Source organism: Apodemus sylvaticus, chromosome 7 (genome assembly GCF_947179515.1).
Source record: "Apodemus sylvaticus chromosome 7, mApoSyl1.1, whole genome shotgun sequence".
In the NCBI taxonomy this organism is placed as follows: Eukaryota; Metazoa; Chordata; class Mammalia; order Rodentia; family Muridae; genus Apodemus; species Apodemus sylvaticus.
In genome coordinates, this window is record NC_067478.1 from 128,598,192 (window position 1) to 128,625,063 (window position 26,872).

The following is a 26,872-nucleotide window of genomic DNA, read 5'->3' on the forward strand; positions in this document are numbered from 1 at the left end:
TGTTTGTGGCTATTGTGAAGGGTGTCATTTCCCTAATTTCTTTCTCAGTCTGATTATCTTTTGAGTATAGGAAGGCAACTGATTTGCTTGAGTTGATTTTATATCCAGCCACTTTGCTGAAGTTGTTTATCAGCTGTAGGAGTTCTCTGGTGGAGTTTTTTGGGTCACTTAAGTAGACTATAATATCATCTGCAAATAGTGATAGTTTGACTTCTTCCTTTCCAATTTGTATCCCTTTGACCTCCTTATGTTGTCTAATTGCTCTAGCTAGTACCTCAAGTACTACATTGAAAAGATATAGAGAGGGGGCAGCTTTGTCTAGTCCCTGATTTTAGTGGGATTGCTTCAAGTTTCTCTCCATTTAGTTTGATGCTGGCTACCGGTTTGCTGTATATTGCTTTTACTATGTTTAGGCATGGGCCTTGAATTCCTGTTCTTTCCAAGACTTTTTGCATGAAAGGATGCTGAATTTTGTCAAATGCTTTTTCAGCATCTAATGAAATGACCATGTGGTTTTTTTCTTTGAGTTTGTTTATGTAGTGGATTGCATTGATGGATTTCTGTATATTGAACCATCCCTGCATCCCTGGGATGAAGCCTACTTGATCATGGTGAATGATAGTTTGGATGTGTTCTTGGATTCGGTTGGCAAGAATTTTATTGAGTATTTTTGCATTGATGTTCATAAGGGAAATTGGTTGAAGTTCTCTTTCTTTGTTGGATCTTTGTGTGGTTTTGCTATCAGTGTAATTAGAAGGAACACTACCCAACTCGTTCTACGAAGCCCTAATGCTGATACCTAGTTTTTCTAAATCAATGTAAGTAACAATTGATAATATAATAACATTATGATAGTTTTATATACCAGAATTTCCAAGTTAGTCTGAATACTAGAGGTGTGGGATTTTTTTGTTCTACCACTTTCAGACTGAGTGTTCATCCTTATCCCACCTGGCAGTCTTGGTTGTATTGTCAAATTGAGGTGGGAAACTGTGATTCTAATTGCATTGGTAATTAAAATTCAGGTTCTTTAAATAGTCTTACCTCATATTGAAATGAGTTGTGTTTTTAATGCTGTAGGTATCAGTGTAATGAACTAGTACTGTAGGGAATTTTGTTATTTTCATTCTTATTTTTTTCCAATTGGAAATTTACAGTAATTTTCAATTATCAAAAGTTTCAATTTTATACATTAAGGAAATACATAATATAAAATACTTTATTGGGGTACAAGTTTAAAACACTTAGTTAATTCCTTGGGATTTCTGGATAAGATATTTGTTTTAGAACCAGTTTTAATATGAAGATTTTTTTGTTTTTTTTTTATTTTTGTTTATGTTGTTGTTTTTCAAGATAGGATTTTTCTCCGTCGCTCTGGCTGTACTGGAACTCAGAGATCCAGTTGCCTCTGCTTCCTAGGTGCTGGGATTAAAGGCATGTACCCTCAACATCCAGCCTGGAGAATAATTTTTAAAAGTGGGCCGACTATAAAATATCTGTAAATATTTCTAAAATTTTAATGGATTTTCAAATTCTAATCTACAGGACTCTGAGAATACAGAACAAAGAATTCAATGTCTCGTGAACTCATTGAAACATATGGTTTATGAATATATATGCCGATGCCTGTTTAAGGTAAGGAGGATTTATCAGCTATAAACTACCACTTTTCAGTCCTCTGTCTTATTGAACAAAGGTCATACCTGTTTGCTTACTCAAAAGGTATTGAAATTGACAGTTATGATTTTTTTTTGATCTGGAATACAATTAATTGCTGACTATAACTTCTTCCCACATACAAAATGTAGTGGGGAAGAAAAATACAAGGAGAGGAAAGTATAGTTGTCATTGCCTTAGCTTCGAGCAATCTGATAGTTACTAAAAAGGAGTAACCATGCAGAATACTGGGTTCCTTTTGTAGCCCGGGTTCCTCATCCTCAGGTCCAGTGTTATAGGGAGACACGTCTTTGTTTGCTGATAGTGACTGTTCAATGCCTGTGGGTCTTCACCATCCCCTGCCTCTATCAGATGCTCATAACATCTTTAAAAATAACATCATGTAAAGATGACAAGGTTATGTATTTATTGCCTTGTTAATACCATGTTAATTTATGCTCTTAAGAGTCAATTTGAGGATATGGTTTGCTCAATGTGGACAGTACCTGAAGTTACTTGTTGTTACTGGTAGAAAATAAGACAATATAGAACCATATCATCCGCACTTTAAGGACAAGTTAAGAAACAGCAAAATGTAACCCTGTTCCTCTTTGCAGGCTGACCAGTTGATGTTTGCTTTGCATTTTGTTCGAGGCATGCATCCTGAACTTTTTCAAGAAAATGTGAGTAGTATTGGAGGAAGGAAATCCTGGAACTGTGGAGAGATTCAACAACAGACAGGGTTTTTCTTAGGGTAGAGTTGACTTTAGGCTGTAAATTGTATAAAAATTTTCTAATACTTTTTAAAATTTGTTTATATTTTATTAATTAATTATTTTTTACACTCCATATTTTATCCCCCATCCACCCTCCAACTCTTCCTTATCCCATACCTCCGCCCCACCCACCTGTCTCCATGTGGATGTCTCCATCCCCCCCCACACTTGACCTCTAAACTCCCTGGAGCCTCCAATCTCTTGAGGGTTAGGTCCATCATCTCTGAATGAACACAGACGAAGCAGAACTCTATGTGTTGGGCCTCATATCAGCTGGTGTATGTTGCCTGTTTGGTGGTCCAGTGTTTAAGAGATCTCAGGGGTCCAGGTTAACTGAGTGCTGGTTCTCCTACAGGGTTGCCCTTCTCCTCAACTTCTTCCAGCCTTTCCCTAATTCAACAAGGGTCAGCTGCTTCTGTGCATTGATTGGGTGCAAATATCTGCATCTGACTCAGCAGCTTGTTGGGTCTTCTGGGTGCTGTCATGCTAGGTCCCTTTTTGTGAGCGCTCCATAGCCTCAATAACAGTGTCAGGCCTTGGGGCCTCCACTTGAGCTGGATCCCACTTTAGGCCTGTTGCTAGACTTTCTTTTCCTCAGGCTCCTTTCCATTTCTATCCCTATAATTCTTTCAGACAGGAATACTTTCGGTCAGAGTTATCATTGTGGGATGCCTCTCCCCTCCAACTCCCATTTGATGCTCTGTCTTCCTGCTGGATGTGGGCTCTATAATTTCCCTCTCCCTGCTGTCAGGAATTTCATCTAAGGTCCCTCCCTTTTAGTCCTGTGAGTCTCTCACCTCCCAGGTCTCTGGTACATTCTGGAGGATCCTCCAACCTCCTATCTACTGAGGTTGTCTGGTTCCATTCTTTCTGCTGGCCCTCGGGGCTTCACTCCTTTTCCCTCATCCAATACCAGTTCAGGTTCCCCTCTCCTCCACCCCCATTCCCCCCTACCGCTTTCCCTCCCAGTTCCCTCCATCCCTCCTCACTTGTGATTGCTTTGTTCTCCCTCCCAAGTGGGAGTGAGGAGTCAACCTGAGCTCGTTGACCTTTGTGAGGTCTGTGGACTGTATCTTGGGTGCTCTCTACTTTTTTTTTTTTTTTTTTTTTTTTTTTGGCTAACGTTTACTTTTTTTTTTTTTTTTACTATAAATTGTATAGTTTTTTTTTTAAATATTCTGTATTATTTGTTTACATTTCAAATGATTTTCCTTTTCCCGGTTCCCCCCTCCCCTTAAGTCCCATAAACCCTCTTCTCTCCGCCCATTCCCCAATCAATCCCCTCCCACTTCTCTGTCCTGGTACTCCCCTACATTGCTGCATCAAGCCTTTCCAGGACCAGGGCCCTCCTCTTCCATCTTCTTGGGAATGATTTGATATGTGAGTTGTGTCTTCTTTACTTATCAATGAGTACGTACCATGCATGTCCTTTTGGGTCTGAGTTGACTCACTCAGGATGATCTTTTCTAGTTCCATCCATTTTCCTGCAAAACTCAGGATGTCCTCATTAGGACTTAGTAGCTGAGTAGTATTCTGTGTAAATGAACCACATTTTCTAAATGACTTGAGTGACATGTTTTCCAGTTCTTTTTCCTGATGTATGCCCAGGATTGTGGGCTACAAAGAAAAGGAATCTAAGTACTTTACCAGGGAATTTTGGATACTATGAACCAGATCCACTTACTGAAGAGGGCGGAAGAGTCAGCCTTCTGACTACTCTTCTGAGCAGCACAACTGAGACAGGGGAAAGTGGTAATATGGGTACACAGCTATGTTATCTCTCATGACTGCTCTCCTGCCAAGAGGCAGCATAGAAAGTCAGAGGGACTGGGGAGTCACACTGTTATCCCAAACATTTTGGAGCCCTTCGGATCATACTGGGTTCTTTGTCCAGCATCTTTGCTTCTGGTCTGTCATATAACCACCATCTCTAAGACTTACAACATTCATGGAGCTAGAATGAAATTATTCCATCTCTGTCGTGTTTACTCTGGAAGAAAGAATCGTGTTTGCTTTGCTTGCTCATCATTGCTTGGCTCTCATAGAAGGATGCTTGAGCAGCAAAGGTGCTGAGAGAACGCAGCTTACCTCCTCCATCTCATTCTGCTTGCTCAGATCGTAACTGTATTGTGGCTGTTCATTTTAGAGAGTTCAAGAACACAGGCCAGTCACAGCTCTTCCTGTGTGCGTTCTTATTTTCTAATTCCACTTGCTGTATTTACTTATGTTCTCCTGAATTTATTTACATGGTTCTAATAATTTTTATTAACTACCTTTCATACAACTTTTAAAACTGAGTTCAATATATTTTCAGGGTTAATATGTCCTATTGTGCCTTCCTTGAATACCTTTCTTAATTTGACCCAATGCAAACGAGTTTTAAGCTCCATGGACTTTACTCCAGGCATGTTAGTGCATAGTAGTTGATTAAAGAACAACATTTAAATGTAGATGAAGAGTGTGCCATACATAGTATACATAAATTTTTGTCTCAGTATGATTACCCAGGTAGGTTTCATGTGCAGTTTATAGTGGCACATGCTGCCTTAATGCTGCCCTATGTGAACCAGGGCATGTGCGCTCCCCAGGTTCTGAGGAAGCTGCACTGTAAGCTGTCCTATAGGGAATTTAAGAGAATGCTTAAACTGGCTGGCTGTGTTCTCATATTGTTTCTGTCCCTCATGTTTTATTCACTAGGAATGGGATACATTCACAGGTGTGGTTGTTGGAGACATGCTACGCAAAGCTGTGAGTTAAAATCTGAGTTTTCTCCTGGGGGAAAAAGTTCTGCCCATATGCTCGCTTATGCTTCTTTACTATGAAATAAGCTTAATTTTTTTTGTTTGTTTTTTGTTTTTTGTTTTTTGTTTTTTTGGAGACAGGGTTTCTCTGTGTAGCCCTGGCTGTCCTGGAACTCACTCTGTAGATGAGACTGGCCTCGAACTCAGAAATCCGCCTGCTTCTGCCTCCCAAGTGCTGTGATTACAGGCGTGCGCCACCACGCCTGGCTAAGCTTAATATTTTTTTAGACCTTGAACTGACATTGTTAGAGAAAAATATTAAATACTAAGAAATTAACATTGCTTTCTTTCACAGAATTTTTAATTTTTTAAATGTTATAGTTTTTAGGAAAGCTAATTCTTGCTTATATAACTGAAACTTAAAAATTACTTTTTAAAACTTTAAAACTATTGAAACTATAGCTTTTTAAATTAATTTTGTTTTGCCTGGCTAATACATAATCTTCTTGAACCTGATGTACTGAACATACATCACCACCTTTGTCATTGTAGGGTCTCTGCACTGTCCACAGCTAGCACCCAAGCACCGTCCACTGGAGGCAGGAAGGCAGCTCCATTCAACAAGACTCAGCTGGTGTTGGCTCAAATTTTGGGAGTCTGACCCTGAGTTTATTTTAGGCATATTTAAGCACAGCACTATTTGGCAAAAAGCTTTTCCAGTAATAATTAAATGTGTACAATAAAGCATCCATAAATCTCCTTTAGGAACAGAGTAACCCTATAAAGATCAGACTTGACTACATTGAAACTCAGTGAAGTGAGTGTGACAATGTCTATAAAGATGGCTTCCATACCCTTATGATATCCTTCCATATCTTTTTTTTTTTTTTTTTTTTTTTTGGATTTTGGTTTTTTCGAGACAGGGTGTCTCTGTGTAGCCCTGGCTGTCCTGAAACTCACTCCGTACACCAGGCTGGCCTCGAACTCAGAAATCTGCCTGCCTCTGCCTCCCAAGTACTGGGATTACAGGCGTGCGCCACTACCGCCCGGCTCCTTCCATATCTTTATGATAGAGGTTTGGGGGAGAATCTGGCAACACAGGTAGCACAAAGGTCACCAGGCTACAGTGCAGCCTTCTGGGCACACAAGCAGCTGTGCATTCCTACCCCTAAAGGAACAACCCTGTGAGCTAACAATCCAGGTTTTCCTGTGAGCACAATAGGATCTGTGAGCACAGTGACCTCTGTGCTTCCTACAGGTCGTGTTCTAAATGCAAGATGTAGTTAAATACAGTGTAGCTTTAGGATGGTTTCCAGTGACATTTTAAGTTGTCCTTTTTCATGGATAGTTAAGCACAATAAAGATGAATGATTTTTATCTCATTGGGCTTCTCTCTACATTACAAAGATTTCGACCACAGTGTCTCACTAAGTATAAAGAAGGAATATATAGAATGTATTATTTTCAAAATTGTGTTGATAAAAATAGCTGTTCAGTCACTTTTTTTTTAAATTTTGAATTTTACCAAATGAATTTTACCAATTAAGGGAAACTTCTTTTACTGAAGGACTCTCAGCAAAGAATTCGTGACCAGCTTCCAGCTTGGATTGATCAGGAAAGGAGCTGGGCAGTGGCAACATTGAAGGTATTTTACTTTTTTTAAAAGAATAATTTTTAAAAGTAGTTTGTGTTTATTTGTATATTGTATGTCTGTGCACATGTGTGCTAATACATGTGGAGGTCAGAGGTCAGGGTTGAGTATCTTAACTTATTGCTTTCTATCTTCTTTTTGTTTGTTTGGTTTTATTTTATTTATTTACACTCCAGCAATTGCCCCCACTCCGGGACACCCCCTCCACAGTTCCTTATCCCATTCCTTTTCCTTGCCTTGGAGAGGGTGCTGCCCCTGACACACACACACACACACACACACACACCCTAGACCTCCCTATTCTTTGGGGCCTCAGGTCTCTCAAGGAGGCACATCTTCTCCCACTGAGGACAGAGCAGGCAGTCATCTGCTATATATGTACTGAGACCTCAGACCAGCCATGTGTGCGGCCTGGCTGTGGCTGAGTCTCTGGGGTCCAGGTTAGTTGAGACTGCTGGTCTTCCTATGGGGTCGCCCTCCCCTTCAGCTTCTTCAATCCTTCACCCAATTGGACCATCGGGCTCTCCAACTTCACTTCAATGGTTGGGTGTAAGTATCTGCGTCCGTCTCAGTCAGCTGCTGAGCTGTAGGGCTCTCAGAGGACAGCCATGCTTCGCTCTCATCTGTAAGCGCACTATAAAATCAATAATAGTGTCAGGCCTTGGTTCCTCCCCATCCCCCATGAGATGAATCCCGGAGTTGAGATGGTCACGGCACTGCCTTTCCTCCAGTCTCTTCTCCACTTTTCCTCCTGCACTTCTTTTACACAGGCACAATTCTGGGTCAGAACTTTTGACTGTGGGTTGGTAACCCTTTCTACTGGAGGTGGACTCTTTGAGTTCTCTTCTCCAATGTTGGACAATTTGGCTAAGGTCACCCCCATTGAGACCTGAAAATCTGTTACCTCCTGGGTCTCTGGTACTTTTTAGAGGGTCCTCCCACATCCCACCCCCAGAGGCTGCATGCTTCCCTTTATTCTTCTGTCCATCTGGGCCTCTCTCTCCCCCAACCCCGACCTGATCTTGTTCCACTTTTCCCCTTCCACTTCCCTCTCCCACCCAGGTTCCTCCCTCCCTCTGCCTCCTGTGATTATTTTGTTCCCCCTTTTAAGTGGGATTAAAGCATCTTTACTTGGGCCTTCCTGCTTATTAAACTTCTTATGGTCTATGGGTTGTATCCTAGATATTCTGGTTTTTTTTTTTTTGGTTTTTTTTTTGTTGTTGTTGTTGTTTTTTTTGGCTAATATTTACTTATCAGCGAGTATATACCATTCATGTCTTTTAGGTTTAGGTTACCTCACTCAGGATGATATTTTCTAGTTCCATCTATTTGCCTGAAAAAAAATCTATGATGTCTTTGTTTTTAATAGCTGAATAGTATTCCATTGTGTAAATGAATCACATTTTCTGTTTCCACGGACGAACATCTAGGTTGTTTCCAGCTTCTGGCTATTACAAATAAGGCCGCTATGAACATAGTGGAGCACGTGTCCTTGTGGTATGGTTGGTTATCATTGGGTTTATACCCAAGAGATATAAAACTGGGTCTTCAGGTAGAACTATTTTCAATTTTCTGAGGAACCACCATATTGATTTTCAGAGTGGATGTACCAGATTGCAATCCCACCAGCAATGGAAAAGTGTTCCTCTTTCTCCATGTCCTTGCCAGCATATGCTGTCACTTGAGTTTTTGATTTTAAGCATTCTGATAGGTGTAAAGTAGAATCTCAGGGTCATTTTGATTTGCATTTTCTTGATGACTAAGGACATTGAACATTTCTTTAGGTGCTTCTCAGTTTTCTGAGATTCTTCTGTTGTGAATTCTCTGTTTAGCTCTGTACTCCTTTTTTTAATTGGGTTATTTGGTTTTTTGGCTGTTAACTTCTTGAGTTCTTTATATATTTTAGATATTAGCCCTCTGTCAGATGTAGGGTTAGTAAAGTTTTTTTCCCAGTTTGTAGGTTGGCAATGAGACCAGTATCTTCTACTGAGTCTAGACCCCACCAATTGACTAGACTGAGCTATCAGCAAGGACCAAGGATCCTCCTGTTTCTGATACCCAGAGCTAGGAGTACAGACACACGTCACCATGCCTGGCTTTTTTGTTGTTCAGAACTCATGTTGTTCAGAACTCATGCCTGCAGAGCAGGCATTTTAGCCAGTGAGCCATATTCAGTTCCCATTAAAAATACTTCTTGGGTCCAGAGAGGTGTTAATGGCTAAGGGTACTGACTTCTCTTCCAGAGAACCCGTGCTCTAATCCCAGCACTCAATGGCAGTTTACAGCTGCTTGTAACTCTCACACAGACATATCGAGAGGCAAAAAACCAATTTACATAAAACAAAGGTAAATAAATAATTAAAGTATTTCTTTTCTGTTTTGAGAGATATTTTATATTTGTGTGTTTTAGTGTTGTTGACATTTTGTATGTGCAACTTACTTATATTAGTGTTGACATTTCTGCAGTGAGAACATAAAATCTCTCCATTTAAAATGCTAAAGAATTACTGTGGTAGCTCTCTCCTTCAGCTTATTTTTTAATTGTTCAGCTCAAAGTATTATTTTTAGAGATCAATGACAAATGTACTCCCAAAGTTTGTTCCCCCTTTCCCTTTTTTCTTTTTTTTCTTTTTTTCTTTTTTTTTTTTTTTTTTTTGGCTTATTTTCCTTATAAATATATCGAACTACAGTAGCCACAGAGATAAGGGTAAAGATGACCAGCAATTATTGGTGGTTCCCTCTGAGATATTCTGCTGAAGTTAAACATGGCATTCTTATTACCTAGTTGGACACTCGGAGGCAGCTGCTGTGGTCACATTGATGTAACAGTGAAGTGCTGAGGATGTGCAAGCAAGAGTCAGAATTCATGCCCACATTCTGGGGCCTTTACCACTGCAATATGTGCCTTTTTGTGTGTATTTTTTTGTTGATAAAGTGAGTGGGTTTCTTTTCATATTTGTCATTGTCTTCCTTGACTCTTCACTTCTCGCTTGCTGTAGGCCATTAGAGTGGCCAGTGCCCAGAGTTCTTTGTTGACTTGGCGTGAATGAACCTGCTGGCCCTTCCCTCATGCTTATTTGTGAACCTTATTGTGAACTCAGTTGTTTTCTCAGAGTTCTCCTATCTTCTTCATCAAATGCTCCACATAGCCTTTGCCATCTCACTTTGACCTAGTTGAGCAAGTCCTATTGAGTTCTTTAGTCAGAGTCTCCTGTTACCCCTGAAGTAGTCTCAGTAATTGTTTTTTTCCTTTGTTTTCTTTTTATTTGATATATTTTTTATTTACATTTCAAATGATTGCCCCTTTTTCTGGCCCCTCACTCCTCGAAAGTCCCATAAGCCCTCTTCCTTCCCCCTGTTCTCCCATCCACCCCTTCACACTTCCCTGTTCTGGTTTTGCCCTATACTGCTACACTGAGTCTTTACAGAACTCAGTAATTGTTTATTCACTAACTTCGATTCTACTTCTTGAGTATATATACATTTGTGTTTTCTAAGTTGTATTAAGAGTTGAACCTGTTATATATTGATATCTTCCCATTGCAATAGCACTGAATTGGATCTGCTTTTACATCTTTAACTATAATGCAGCTATGGTTTTCTTTAACATCAAATGTGTATCTTATATTTTTAAGAAACTCTTCCATGAACAAGTTTACATTGCAGGAACATACCAGAAACTTGCTATTTGATATGGTTGGTACCTCGCAAGATCCATAATCCTGGTTATTTGATTTGATGTCTAATACATAGCCAGAGGACACATAACTGTGCTACATAGGCCACCACAGACTGCTGACTTATAAAGGGACAGTTAAGTGCTGTATCGTGCAGTGCTGGTGGTAGTGATGGTGCTTATATGCCAGCTGTTACTTAAGTTAATAAACACTGTCAGATAATATCCCAAGTCTTACATTTATTAAAACTGCTTAAGTTAAATGTGAATTGTTACATTTTGTTTCTTCTGTTAGTTAGGGTACATAATGAAATATGACCATTGCAAAGGATTATTTAGATATGTGTATAAATGGTAAATATAGTATCCTAACATTCTTGATACATAATTCTATGCATAAAGTTTCTACAGTTATAGAAATAGGTCTACCACTGTTTTAAAAGAAAGCACCCTTCTATACAGATTTATACTTCATATGTATATCATAATGTTAACACTGGTCATATTGTTCATCATGGAAAAAGTTGGGGAATAGGTAACATTGAGATAGATGGAATGGATATATTTGGATAAATTTCTGAGAGGAGATATTGTTTAAGGCCAAAACTAAGTGGGTTTTCTGGATATAAGTCCTCAAGAGCTAATTGCAGCTAAAGAAGTAAAGAACTCTGGTTCAACTTTGCATGAAGTTGATCATAGGTGAGAGGACGGTACTGAATGAGAGACAAAGGGTAGGCATGTTTGCTAAGTTGCTGTAGAAGTGTCTTCATAAAACTTCTAGAGAAAGTCTTGGGCCCTAAGGTTGAAAATGAAACCAACTATAACACCCTCAGTAGCACCATAGCAAAGTTTGGTTAAAAAGAGCATACTTATTACATGTTGGAGCTTATTCTGGGTATATGCCCAGGAGTTGTATAGCTGGGTCTTCAGGTAGTGCTATGTCCAATTTTCTGAGGAACCACCAGACTGATTTCCAGAGTGGTTGTTCCAGCTTGCAATCCCACCAGCAATGGAGGAGTGTTCCTCTTTTTCCACATCCTGGCCAGCATTTGCTGTCCTCTGAGTTTTTGATCTTGGCCATTCTGACTGGTATGTGATGGAATCTCAGGGTTGTTTTGATTTGCATTTCCCTGATGACTACAGATGTTGAAGATTTTTTTTAGGTCTTTCTCAGCCATCTGGTATTCCTTAGTTGAGAATTCTTTGTTTAGCTCTGTACCCCATTTCTAATGGGTTATTTTGTTCTCTGGAGTCTACCTTCTTGAGTTCTTTGTATATATTGGATATTAGTTCTCTATTGGATGTAATAAGGACACATGCTCCACTATGTTCATAGCAGCTTTCTTTATAAAAGCCAGAAGTTGGAAAGAACCCAGATGTCCCTCAAGAGAGGAATGGAACATATTGGTACATATTGTTGTTCCTCCTGCAGGGCTGCAAACCTGTTCAGTTCCTTGGGTCCTTTCTCTAGCTAGTACAATGGAGTACTATTCAGCTATTAAAAACGATGAATTCATGAAATTCTTAGGCAAATGGATGGAGCTAGAAAATATCCTGAATGGGGTAACCCAGTCACAAAAGAACACACATGGTATGCACTCGCTGATAATTGGATATTAACCCAGAAGCTCGGAACAACCGAGATACAACTCACAGACTACATGAAGCTCAAGAAGAAGGAAGATCAAAGTGTGGATACCTTGATCCTTATTGGAAAGTGGAGCTAAAGAGGTTTGCAGCCCTGCAGGAGGAACAATAATATGTACCAAGCAGTACCCCCAGAGCTCTCAGGGACTAAACCACCAACCAGAGAGTACACATGGAGGGACTCATGGCTCCAGCTTCATATGTTGCAGAAGATGACCATTTCAGACATCAATGAGAGGAGAGACCATGGGTGCTGTGAAGGCTTGATTGCCCAGAATAAGGGAATGCAAGTCAGGAAATTGGGGGGATGGGAAAGGGGATTTTCTGAGGGGTAACGTGGAAAGGGGATACCATTTGAAATGTAAATGAAGCAAATATCTAATAAAGAAAAGCATCCTTGTTGCTGGAGATAATTTTGGAATTGATCATGTGCTCAGTTGTGCTGTCCCTATGACTTGTCCCTGGTTTTGATGATGGTGGACATAGCTAGGTATATGGAAAATATTTATGACTATTGATTGATATACTACTACCTTAGGCGTGCTTTACTGGCTCCAATCTGGACGAGTTCACCTTACCGACTTATAGCAGATGAGGCATACCATCACAGAATAGGAGACAAGTAAAGAGCATCTATAGTATCAGTGTGCTTTTCTCTTGGAGTTCTTGTCACATGCTGGCAGCTCCTAACTAGGTCATTTCTGTTTTAGATCTCTCTCCCTGGTCTCTACCAGACACTCTGCTTTGAAGATGGGGCACTTTGGCGTACTTACTATCATCATTCAATGTGTGAACAAGAGTTTCCATCAATTCTTGCAAAGAAGATTTCTTTATTTCAGCAGGTAAAATTTAATGTTATCCAAGTGCAAAACAAAATCACACTGTGAATTTCTCTTGTCCTTGAGATGCTGTTTAAGTAACAACTTTGCTTTCAGCACACTGTCTAACTTTCATCCATATGCATGAGGAAGGGCTTTCTGCCATGGCCACCTTATCCGGAAAGCCCTGGCAGCATCTCTGTGGGCATTTCCCTATAGCTCTTGTCCTCTGCCTCTGATCCTCGCAGGATCCTTAAATAGGAAAAGAGGTCTTTTTAAAAGGAACCAAACTGTAAATGGAAAAGATCTTTATTCACTCATCTTATTCAAGTTGTATCTAAGGAGAGAATTTAATGTGAAGGAAAGGGAACTTTAAAAATTCCACTTCAAAAGAGGTGGTGAGATCTCTTTGTGGGCACCTTTAACTTGAGCTGGGCAAATGGTTTTGGTAACTGGTGCCCGGAAATAGCCCTCTTCTCCAAGCTGTCCATTATGGGAGCTAATTAATTGTGTCTGTGTGTATGTGCACATGCACGTACGCACGTGCACACAGTGAGTGTGGTCTCAGAAAATATGTTTAAACCCAACAAAAAACCATCTGAAAAAGAACATTTATGCATCAAAGCAATATTATAGATACACAGGGCTGAGCAGATGTCAAGCAGGCAGCTGCCAGATGCTAAACGTTTCCTCTGCCGTCTTCACAGCCCATCGGGCCCTTCATGGGATTTTGAAGGCATATCTCATTCACCCTGTTTACTTTACATAAAAGCTTTAAGGAATTTTTGACACAAAAGAGAAGTCTTGGTTCATACCTATTGTGACAGTTTCAAGCATGGTAAATACTATGCAACAGAGGTTATTCATATATATTTCTGTAAACGTCACTAGTAATCATTGACTATTGTTTAATTAACACTGCTGAGAAACATCTGTTTATAAAATTTTCCATTTTGTTTTAGGTTCTTGTAGTTCAGGCTCTGCGGCCAGACAGACTGCAGAGTGCCATGGCTCTGTTTGCCTGCAAGGCTCTGGGTAAATACAGTCCTTTCCAAAGTCTAACCTTTGACCTGATGACTTCGTTTGAACTTACATTTCATTTCATGTTAAACTTAGTAGAAATGCTTTAGGGTTTTTCATTATTTGTTTTTATTATTCATGTGACTTATAATTTCCACTTAGTTAGAATATACCTCTCCCTGTTGGACATAATATATTAATATAATAATTATACTCAGTATAATTATATATTATATAATTATATAATAGTAATATAATAGTTATACTCAGTGTTTAATTAAATTTAATACATAATTGACATACTGTGGTAAAAATACTGAGCTTTTAAACATTCTTTTCTTGTGGAAGTATTTTTTTCTTTTTTAGTTGTTATAAGGATTACAAAGAATGCATTAAGTATTAATGGCAAATTTATAATATATATATACATATATGTATATATGTATATATATATATACTACCTTAGGCTCGGAAAAATTTCACAACTACAAGAAAATATTTACAGCTATTATAGCCTTCAGCACTATAGCCTTCAAAATTAGTAATTTTTAAAAGCATATCTAAAACAAAATATTGTCAATTTGCTTGCTTTTCAGATTGTAGTATTTTTTCAGCTTTTCAGAGAGTATGATCCAAAAAAAATTTAAAAATGACTTATGTGGAAATAATTGCCTTTCTGTAGGAAAAAATTAGTAAAAACTGTTAAGTCTGAAAACAGCTAGGTGTCATGGTCACATGCCTGAATCTTGCCCTAGGAGCTGGGCTTCTGGGTTCCTGTTACTAAGCACTTGTCTGTTGTTTTCTATGAATGACTAATAGACAACATAAGTTTAGTTCAGTGGAAACATCTTATATTTCTATCGAAGCATCGAATTGACTACTCAGATTAAAAATTCCCAAATTTACTTCTCTCACCATATCTCCTTTAAAGTTTATTTGCAGATATTTTAAATTATAACTCCAAAACTTATTCTGAGTTTATTTACTTTATGATGTCAACTTAAGTAAATTGTCACCCCAGTCTGTCACCTTAGCTAATTACATAGTATTTCAGAGTCCACTTGTCTCATCACTCAGCACCTGTCCTTTTCTGAAGTCACTGTGGTAGGAGTGAGGTGGCAGGTTTTTCTCTCCTCTTCCTCTTCACAGCTTCAGTTGTCCCCAGGGCAGCTAGAGTAGCCTGGAGATACTAAACCATAGGGCTTTCCTTATAACACCCTCTGCTGACATCTCTCGTCCCAAGCACCCTTAAGATAAAGGTGGAGCTTTCTGCCCTCCCTACAGATATTATTGACCCCTCACTCACATTCTTGTCTAACAGTTGACGTGCATCTTTGTGCACACGTGTGGCTCTGTCTGTCCTTGTGCACAGGTGTGCTTCTCACTGTCCTTGTACACAGGTGTGCTTCTGTCTGTCCTTGTGCACAGGTGTGCTTCTGTCTGTCCTTGTGCACAGGTGTGGCTCTGTCCATCCTTGTGCACAGGTGTGGCTCTGTCTATCCTGTGCACAGGGGTGGCTCTGTCTATCCTTGTGCATAGGTGTGATGTGGTTTTGTCTATCCTTGTGCACAGGTGTGTATTTTTGGTTCATTCTGTGCACAGGTTTGCCTCTGTCCATCCTTGTGTATAGGTGTGGCTCTGGTATCCCCAGATCGTTGCAGCCACTGTTCTATCCAATCACCACTCAACCCCCTTATTGCCTTATTTGATTGTTCCATGAAGATTTCTCTCATTTTGGAAATAGCATCTCACCATCTTGAATTTCTTTGTCAGACTATTTCTTCTGGAACTGTGTTAACATCTGGCATTTTGTTATTTGCTTGTTAATTACTTATTTTTCCAGCTACAACATATGCCTCCAGAAAGCACAAACTTTAACTAATTTTAAATTGTTATTAACTATACAATTTTAAGGGCTAATAATAAAATGTGTACTTAAGAAATACATTTGTTTAGTATGAGGTTGTAGCTGAGTTGAGACAACTTTCCATGCACACATAAAGTTCTAGGTCCCATCACCAGTACACATCCTGGGTACTCAATATCTGTAATCCCAGCCCTAGGAAGGTGGAGACAGGAGGATCAAAAATTGAGGTCAATTAAATTGAATAGCAAGTTCAAGGCTAGCCTGGGCTATGTGAGACTGTCTGAAAAGAAAGGAGAAAGGAGAAACACTTATTTTAACCTAATTTCATTTATGTATTCATAAACTCAAACAAATTTTCTAGGACAACTTCACTAAATTTACTCTTATTTAATAAAAACAATCTTTAAAATGTGCACAATCAATCCTCTGCCACAGCACAGCACACCAGATGGTGCAGGGAGATAGCTGACCACCCAGGAGTGTGGAGAGGCCAGACAGCACAGCTCTGGGCCATCCTCTGCTGCTCAGAGGAAACAGCCCGAAACCCTGAGGACACAAGAGCCTAGGAGCAGCCTGGGTCAGGAGTCTTCCGATTTCCATCTGCACCCAGAATTGATGCTGCACCACAGAGCTATATACACAAATACCACCACAAGGAGTACCTACATCCCTGTGTATACAGAGAGAACGGGTCTCCCAGGAGCACAGATACACAGACTTACAGGACATATAAGCCACAGTCAGAGACAGAAACACCAGCTAACACCAGAGATAACCAGATGGCAAAAAGCAATCGCAAGAATATTACCAATATAAACCAAGGTAACATGGCACAATCCGAACCAAGTTCTTCCACAACAGCAAGTCCTGGATAGCCCAACACAGTGGAAAAGCAAGATCGGTATTTACAATAGCATCTCATGATGCTTATAGAGGACTTCAAGAAGGACATAAATAACTTCCTTAAAGATATACAGGAGAACATGTGTCAACAGGTAGAATCCTCTTAAAGAGGAAACACAAAAATCCCTTAAAAAATTACAGGAAAACACAAACAAACAAGTGAAGGAACTGAACAAAACCATCCAGGATCTAAAAATGGAAGTAGAAACAACAAAGAAATCCCAAAGGAGACAACTCTTGAGATAGAAAGCCTTGGAAAGAAATCAGGAGTCATAGATGCAAGCATCATCAACAGAATACAAGAGATAGAAAAAAAAGAGTCTCAGGTGCTGAAGATACCATAGAAAGAATTGACTCAACAGTCAAAGAAAATACAAAATGCAAAAAGCTGGTAACCCAAAACATCCAGGAAATCCAGGACACAATGAAAAGACCAAACCTAAGGATTATAGGTATAGACGAGTGTGAGGATTTACATCGTAAAGGCCCAGTAAATATCTTCAACAAAATTATAGAAGAAAACTTCCCTCACCTAAAGAAAGAGATGCCCATGAACATACAAGAAGCACAGAACTCCAAACAGACTGGACTAGAAGAGAAATTCCTCCTGGCACATAATAATAAAAACACTAAATGCACTGAACAAAGGATATTAAAAGCAGGAAGGGAAAAAAGGTCAAGTAACTTATAAAGGCAGACCTATCAGAATTACACCAGACTGCTCACCAGAGATGATGAAAGCTAGAAGATCCTGGGCAGTTCTCATACAGACCCTAAGAGAATACAAATGCCAGCCCAGACTTCTATAGTCAGCAAAACTCTCAATCAGCATACATGGAGAAACCAAGATATTCCATGACAAAAACAAATTAACCAATCTTTTCACAAATCCAGCCCTACAAAGGATTATAGTTGGAAAATGCCAACACAAGGAGGGGAACTACACCCTAGAAAAAGCAAGAAAGTAGTCTTTCAACAAACCCAAAAGAAGATAACACAATCATAAAAATAACAGGAAGCAACAAATCACTATTCCTTAATATCTCTTAACATCAATGGACTCAGTTCCCCCAATAAAAAGACATAGAATAACAGACTGGATATGTAAATAGGACCCAGCATTTTGCTACATAAAGGAAACACACCTCAGTGTCAAAGACAAACACTACCTCAGAGTCAAAGGTTGGAAGCAATTTTCCAAGCAAATAGCCCCAGGAAACAAGTAGCCATTCTACTATCATATAAAATTGACTTTCAACCAAAAGTCATCAAGAAAGACATGGAAGGACACTTCATACTCATCAAAGGAAAAATCTACCAAGAAGAACTCTCAATTCTGAAGACCTATGCTCCAAATGCAAGGCCACCCACATTCGTAAAAGAAACATTACTAAAGTTCAAAGCACACATTGCACTTAACACAATAATTGTGGGTGACTTCAACACTCTACTTTCCTCAGTGGACCAATCAGGAAAACAGAAACTAAACAGGGACACAATGAAACTAATTGAAGCTTTGGGCCAATTGGATTTAACAGATATATATAGAACATTTCATCCTAAAGCAAAAGTATATACCTTTTTCTCAACTCCTCATGGTACCTTTTCCAAAACTGACCATATAATTGGTCACCAAACAGACCTCAACAGATATTAGAAGATTAAAATAACCCCATGCCTCCTAACAGATCACTATGGAATAAGGATGGTCTTCAGTAGCAACAAAAACAACAGAAAACACACATTCACATAGAAGCTGAACAATGCTCTTGTCAAGGAAGAAATAAAGAAATTAAAGACTTTTTAGAATTTAATAAAAATGAAGACAGAACATACACAAACTAATGGGCCACAATAAAAGCAGTGCTAACAGGAAAACTCATAGCTCTTGAGTGCCTCCAAAAAGAAAATGGAGAGAGCATACACTAGCAGCTTAACAGCACACCTGAAAGCTCTAGAGTAGAAAGAAGCCAATATACCCAAGAGGAGTAGAAAGCAGAAAATCATCAAACACAGGGCCGAAAACAATCAAGTAGAAACAAAGAGAACCATACAAAGAATCAACAAAACCAGGAGCTGGTTCTTTGAGAAAATCAGCAAGATAGATAAACCCTTAGCCAGACTAACCAAAGGGCACAGAGACAGTATCCAAATTAACAAAATCAGAAATGAAAAGGGAGATATAACAACAGAAACTGAGGAAATTAAAAAAAAAAAATCATCAGATCCTACTACAAAAGCCTGTACTCAACACAACTTGAAATCTGGATGAAATCAACAATTTTCTAGACAGATGCCAAATACCAAAGTTAAATCAAGATCAGAAAGACCATTTAAACAGTCCCATAAGCTCTAAAGAAATAGAAGCAGTCATTGAAAGTCCCCCAACCAAAAAAAAAGCAGAGAACCAGATGGTTTTAGTGCAGAATTCTCTCAGACCTTCAAAGAAGGTCTAACACCAATACTCTTCAAACTATTCCACAAAATAGAAACAGAAGGAACACTACCAAACTCATTCTACGAAGCCACAATTACACTGATACCAAAACCAGACAAAGATCCAACAAAGAAAGAGAACTTTAGACCAATTTCCTTTATGAATATTGATGCAAAAATACTCAATAAAATTCTTGGCAACTGAATCTAAGAACACATCAAAATGCTCAATCACCACGATCAAGGAAGCTTTATCTCAGAGATGCAGGGATGGTTCAATATACAGAAATCCATCAATGTAATCTACATAAACAAATTCAAAGAAAAAAATCATGTGGTCATTTCATTAGATGCTGAAAAAGCATTTGACACAATTCAGCATCCTTTCATGTTAAAAGTCTTGGAAAGCTCAGGAATTCAAGGCCCATACCTAAACATAGTAAAAGCAATATACAGCAAAGTAGGAGCCAACATCAAACTAAATGGAGAGAAACTTGAAGCAATCCCACTAAAATCAGGGATTAGACAAGGCTGCCCCCTCTTTATATCTATTCAATATAGTACTTGTAGTTCTAGCTAGAGCAATTAGACAACATAAGGAGGTCAAAAGGATACAAATTGGAATGGAAGAAGTCAAACTATCACTATTTGCAGATAGAATACTTAAGTGACCCAAAAACCTCCACCAGAGAACTCCTACAGCTGATAAACAACTTCAGCAGAGTGGCTGGATATAAAATTAACTCAAACAAATCAATAGCCTTCCTATATTCAAGGATAAAAAGTTTGAGAAAGAAATTAGGGTATTGACACCCTTCACAATAGCCACAAACAATATAAAGTATCTTGGTGTGACTCTAACCAAACAATTAAAAGATCTATATGACAAGAACTTCAAGTCTCTGAAGAAAGGCATTAAAGAAGACCTCAGAAGATGGAAAGATCTCCCATACTTTTGGATTGGCAGGATAAATATAGTAAAAATGGCCATCTTGCCAAAAGCAATCTAGAGATTCAATGCAATCCCCACCAAAATTCTAACCTAATTGTTCATTGAATTAAAAACCAATTCTCAAATTCATCTGGAATAACAAAAACCCCAGGAGAGCTAAAACTCTTTTCAACAGTAAAAGAACCTCTGTATCAGTATCTTAGACCTCAAGCAGTACTACAAAGCAATAGTGTTAAAAATTGCATGGTATTTGTACAGTGACAGGCAAATATATCAATGGAATAGAATTGAAGACCTGGAAATGAACCCATATACCTATGGTCGCTTGAACTTTGACAAAGGATCTAAAACCATCCAGTGGAAATAAGAGAACCTTTTCAATGGTGCTTGTTCAACTGGTGGTTAGCATGCAGATGAATGCAAATTGATCCATTCTTACCTCCTTGTACAAAGCTCAAGTCCAAATGGATCAAGGACCTCCACATAAAACCAGACACTCTGAAACTAATAGAAAGAAAGCGGCGGAAGAGCCTTCAGCACTTGGACACAGGGGGAAATTTCCTGAACAGAACACCAATAGCTTATGCTCTAAGATCACAAACTGACAAATGGGACCTCATAAAATTACAAAGTTTCTGTAAGGCAACTGACACTATCAATAGGACAAAATGGCAACCAACAAACTGGCAAAAGATCTTTACCAACCCTACATACTACAGAGTGCTAATATCCAATATATACAAAGAACTCAAGAAGTTAGACTCCAGAGAACCTATTATAAATGGGGTACAGAGCTAAATAAAGAATTTTCTCCCGAGGAATATCAAATGGCTGAGAAGCACGTAACATCCTTATTCATCAGAGGAATGCAAATCAAAACAACTCTGAGATTTTCCCTCATACAGTCAGAATGGCTAAGATCAAAAACTCAGGTGACAGCAGGTGTTGGTGAGGATGTGGAGAAAGATGAACACTCCTCTACTGCTGGTGGGATTGCAATCTGGTACCACTCTGGAAATAAATCTAGGAGTTCATCAGAAAATTTGGCCTAATACTACTGGAGAACCCTGCTATACCACTCTTGGGCATATACCCAGAATATTCTCCAACATGCAATAAGTACACATGTTCCTCTATGTTCATAGCAGCCTTGTTTATAATAGCCAGAACCTGAAAAGAACCCAGATGTCCCTCAACAGAGTAATGGATACAGAAAATATGGTACATTTATGCAACTCAGCCATTAAAAACAACGAATTCATGAAATTCTTAGGCAGATGGATGGAAACAGAAAATATCATCCTTAGTGAGGTAACCCAATCACAAAAGAATATACATGGTATGCACTTACTGATAAGTGGATATTAGCCCAGAAGCTTGGAATACCCAAGACACAATTCACAGATTAAATGAAGCTCAATACGAAGGAAGAACAAAGTATGGATACTCTGGTCTTTTTTAGAAGGGGTAAAAAAAATACCCACAGGAGGAGATACAGAGACAAAGTGTGGAGCAGAGACTGAGGGAAAGATCATCCAGAGACTGCCCCAACTTGGGATCCAGCCATATACAGTTACAAAACCCAGACACTATTCTGGATGCCAACAAGTGCTTGCTGATTGGAGCCTGATACAGCTGTCACCTGGGATGCTCTCCCAGTGCATGACAAATACAGAGGGGGACACTCTCAGCCATTGTACTAAGCATGGTCTCCCTAATAGAGGAGCTAGAGAAAGGACCCAAGGAGCTCAAGGGGTTTGCAGCACCACAGGAGGAACAACAATATGAGTCACCCAGTACCCCCAGGGCTCCCAGTGACTAAACCATCAACCAAAGAGTACACATGGAGGGATTCATGGTTCCAGATGCATATGCAGTAGAGCGTGGCCTTGTTGGACATCAAAGTGAGGGGAGGTCCTTGGTCCTGAGAAGGCTTGATGCTACAGTGTAGGGGAATACCAGGAGAGGGAAATGGGAGTGGATCAATTGATGAACAGGAGGAGGCAGGTGGGATTTTGGGGAGGAAACCAGGACAGGGGACAACATTTAAAATGTAAATAAAGAATGTATCTCATAAAATGAAAAAAAATATGCACAATCTTGACTACCAACTAAAATCTCTGTATTTAATTTAAGAAATAATTCAGTTTATGGACCAGAAGAAGCATGCACAAAGATACCAACTTTGGCTCTTGATATTGTGTCAAAACTGGGGTAAAGTACATCTTTAAAATAGTTATCTGGATGAGAATGTCTTATAGCTTTAAAAAGAAATTTAAGTTATAATTTTTTTTAATAAAAGACAAATTACTGGGAGGAAAAAAGCCCTCATTCTTGGATAAGAATAGGCAAGAAAATTCTACATTGTAAAGTGTACACATCTATGTGCATCAGCATTAGAAAGATATTTGTGGACAGTTATCCATGGCAGAATGGCAGGTGCTTTATCGTTGTTGTTATTGTCATCATCACCATCATCATCACCATTCCTTTTCTTCCCTCCAACACTTCCCCTTTCTCAAGCCACATCTTTGTTCCCTCCAAACTCAAGCTCATAGCATTTTGTGTTTAATTATTATTACATGTGTATATTTTCAGTGACATATATATGCATATATTCCTATATATAAATATATATGTACATACATGCACACACACAAACTTGCTAAGTCTATTTTTGTTGTTTGTGTACATTTAATTTCAAGGCTGACTACTCTGCATTGGACAACCAGTGAGAGACTCATTCCTAGGAGAAGCTGATTCTCTTCTTCTAGCATTCATTAGTTGCCTGTAATTCTGTGTTTCCACATTAACATATCCATTAATAGTACCATTTTCTAATCTTGTTTATATCTAGAAGAAACTCTTTCTTTGCAAACTACCGGCTCTTATGATCTACCTGCTAAACCATTGATACAGGAGCTGTTGTGCAGATGTATCAGTTGGGGCTGGACTTCCCAATGATCCATTGTTGTCTGCATTGTATCCAGTTGTGATATTCTGGGATGGTATCCTTTTGCTGTTCAGAATGGCTTCTTTGACAATAGCTAGTAGCTGCACTTATCTGGGAAAGGTGGCTTATGCACCTTACATAATTATTTTTAGTAAATGTTATAATGAATGTTACTTTCCTTCTTTAATTTCGGTTATACATGTTTCAGGGTTGAAGGAGTTATCCCCTCTTCCTCTGAACCTCAAGCGCTTATACAAGGAGACACTTGAGATTGAGCCCATTTTGATCATAATCTCTCCGGGAGCTGACCCTTCTCAGGAACTTCAGGAACTTGCTAGTGCTGAAAGAAGCAGCGAGTGCTATCACCAGGTGGGTAGAAACTGCCCACTGTTTTTTTTTTTTTTTTTTTTTTTTTCCTGTCTTTCATGTTCTTCCCAAACTAGATCCTAGATCTGATCAGGGAAATGGACATTAAAAATGTGTGGCAAGCCAAAAGGTACCCATATCCAGAACTCAAGCCTAGCATAAAGAATCTTACGGATGTAATGAAGAACCTTGAGGTGGGAAAGCTATTGAGTTATCTATCCAGATAAGCCAAATGAAATCAGAAGAGTGTTTTAAAAGGAAGTAGGTTATTGGGTATGAAGGTTCAGGAGGCAGAAGGCCAGGGTTAGATCAGCATAGCTGCTCACTTGCAGGAGTTCCAAGGTAACTTGAGGTAAGGCTCTAAATACTGTGTTTACTTTTAAGAACACAATAGGAAATATAATTTAATTAAAATTTGAGAATGACTTTAAAATAATTTTCAATTAGATGCTTTTATAACAAATGCAGTAATATTTTCCTGAAAGTCCCATGACTTAAAACCAAAGAAATGCATAAATATTATGAACAAAATCCACCCAATAGCATACTGTCTTTCTTAAGGAATGACTTTTGTTAATTCTCTTCATCTTTCAAGTCAACTTGCATGCAGGTTTGAAAATGAAATTATAATTTATAGTCAGGTTTTGGAAAGTTATTAAATCTTTTTCATTATGAACAAAATAATTTAAAAATTCAAATACTTCACACACCCATTAAAGTTTAAAAAGTAAAATTTCTACCAGAGCATGTAGGGTTTCCTAACAAGCCCTTGGCTTTCCATGCAGTCATTTGTGAAACAGTGTGTGTTTATATGTGAGAGTCTGGAGCCCTTTCCACAGGCTCTACCTGTGGTCAGGGACACAGACCAGAAGATAAGGCTACGTATTTGAACTATAAATTGATGTTTTTGCAAAATATGATTAACTCTTGGTATTTGTTTTTGACTTTTCTTAAAAACTTTATTTTAAAGCCAGTTTTAAAGGTTTGGAAATTATTATCCTTAATCTCTGACAGTGGTATATTAGAATGTTTTGACAGATATTTTTAACCAGGGGTTTTTGTTTATGTAGGTTGCCATGGGTCAAGGTCAAGCTGATTTAGCAATTCAGATGCTAAAAGAATGTGCCCGAAATGGAGACTGGCTGTGTTTGAAGAATTTACATCTCGTGGTGTCTTGGCTTCCAGTTCTGGAGAAGGTAGTGTCTTAGGGTCTCTATTGCTGTAAAGAGACTCCATGACCACATGACTTCCAGCAACAAGGAAACATTTAATTGGGGCTGTCTTACTATTCAGAGTTTAGTCCATTGTCATCATGGCAGGAAGTGTGGTGGCATGCAGGCAAACCTGGTACTAGAGAAGGAATTGTGAGTTCTACATCTGGATCAGCAGGCAGCAGGAAGAGTGAAACACTGAGCCTGGCATGGAGAACTCAAAACCCAACCCTAGTAACATACTTCTCTAACAAAGATGCACCTCCTAATAGTGCCACTCACTGTGAACCTAGGAGGGCCATTTTATTCAAACTACCACAGGTAGATTGAGATGGGTATGACACAAGTATATGAAATATCTCAATATATAATTTCCAAGCTGCATCAGTGTTCAATTGACATGTGTTGTTATATTTAGAAAGTTAGTATTTGGTAAGAAATATTAAAAGCCAATTCATTTTTGAGAAGTACATGTGTGTCAAACAAAATTGATTTTTTTTTTTAAGCAAGAAGTCTAAAGAATTCTGTACTTTTAAGGAGTAGATAAAGGAAGCCAAAAAATTGTTGATTAAATTGGCAGAAAGCTTAGTGAATTTCTGCAGAAGAAAAATAGAGCATGAGGCCCTGCAGAGCAGAGGATCCATGCCTGAGGCCTCTGGTGGGAGCCTTCAGGCCTCTGCTTCAGGATGGGGAGGAGCCTGGGTCACGACACCCTGTCTCGAGGAAGTGCAAGAGGCCAGGCTGGCTGGGAGCAAGCAGCATGCTCTGGTGAGTCAGGCCCCGCAGAGCAGAAGATCCAGCCCTGAGGCCTCTGGTGGAAGCTTTCAGGCCTCCACTTCGGGATCAGGATCAGCCTGGGCCACTGCACCCAGTCTCCAGGCAGTGCAGGAGGTCAGCTCTGCACCCGGAGACCAGCTGCGAAGAGGCAGCTTGCACTGGTGAGTCCAGCACTGACAACAAGACCAACTAACACCAGTGAGAACTAGATGGCAAAAGGCAAACCCAGGAACATTACTAACAGAAAGCAAGGCAATAAGGCAGCATCTGAATCCAATTCTCCATTAGCAGCATGTCCTGGATACACCAACACTCCAGAAAAACAAGATATGGATTTAAAATCACCGGTCATGATGCTGTTACAGGCTCACATGAAGGACATAAATAAATCTCTTAAAGACATTCAGTAGAAAATGGATCAAAAGTTAGAAACCCTTACAAAGGAAACACAAAAATTATTGAAAGAAATTCAGGAGAATTTAGAAGTCAATAAGAAGGAAACGCAAAAATCACTTAAAAAAAATACAGGAGAACTTTGGTCAACAGGCTGAGGTCATGAAAGAGGAAACACAAAAATCTCTTAAAGAATTACAGAAAAACACAAGCAAGTGAAGGAGCTAAGCAAAACCATCCAGGATCTAAAATCAGAAGTAGAATCAACTAAGAAATCTCAAAGGGAGACAACTTTGGAGATAGAAAACCTTGGGAAGAAATCAGGGGCCATAGATGCAAATATCAACAACAGAATACAAAAGATAGAAGAAAGAATCTCAGATGCTGAAGATACCATAGAAACCATGGACTCAACAGTTAAAGAAAATGCAAAAAGCTTGTATCCCAGAACATCCAGGAAATCCAGGACACAATGAGAAGACCAAACCTAAGAATTATAGGCATAGATGAGAGTGAATATTTATAGCTTAAAGGGCCAGCAAGTATCTTCAATAAAATTATGGGAGAAAACTTCCCTAACCTAAAGAGAGAGATGCCCATGAATATACAAGAAGCCTACAGAACTCCAAACAGACTGGACCAGAACAGAAATACCTCCCGTCACATCATAATCAAAACCCCAAATGTACTACAAAGAAAGAATATTAAAGGCAGTAAGAGGAAAAGGCCAAGTAACATATAAAGGAAGACCTATCAGAATCCTACCAGACTTCTCACCAGAGACTATGAAAGCTAGAAGGTCCTGGGCAGATCTCATGCAGACTCTAAGAGAACACAAATGCCAGCCAAGACTACTATACCCAGCAAAACTCTCAATCACCATAGATGTAGAAACCAAGATATTCCATGACAAAACCAAGTTCACCCAATATCTTACCACAAACCCAGCCCTACAAAGGATAATAGGAGGAAAACACCAATACAAGGAGGGAAACTTCACCCTGGAAAATGCAAGATAGTAACCTTCTT

At 39.1% G+C, this 26,872-nt stretch overlaps 1 protein-coding gene across 1 annotated transcript in view; it reads left to right on the forward strand.

Annotated features, from left to right (window-relative positions):
• Positions 1-26,872, forward strand: part of Dync2h1 (dynein cytoplasmic 2 heavy chain 1) — a 252,371-nt gene that overhangs the window by 164,923 nt on the left and 60,576 nt on the right. The window contains exons 70-77 of the mRNA XM_052189168.1: positions 1,546-1,635; positions 2,274-2,339; positions 5,130-5,180; positions 6,741-6,818; positions 12,858-12,989; positions 13,928-14,000; positions 23,305-23,465; positions 24,533-24,658. Of these exons, the coding sequence (XP_052045128.1) occupies positions 1,546-1,635; positions 2,274-2,339; positions 5,130-5,180; positions 6,741-6,818; positions 12,858-12,989; positions 13,928-14,000; positions 23,305-23,465; positions 24,533-24,658 (777 nt within the window). The remainder of the gene's footprint in view (positions 1-1,545; positions 1,636-2,273; positions 2,340-5,129; positions 5,181-6,740; positions 6,819-12,857; positions 12,990-13,927; positions 14,001-23,304; positions 23,466-24,532; positions 24,659-26,872) is intronic.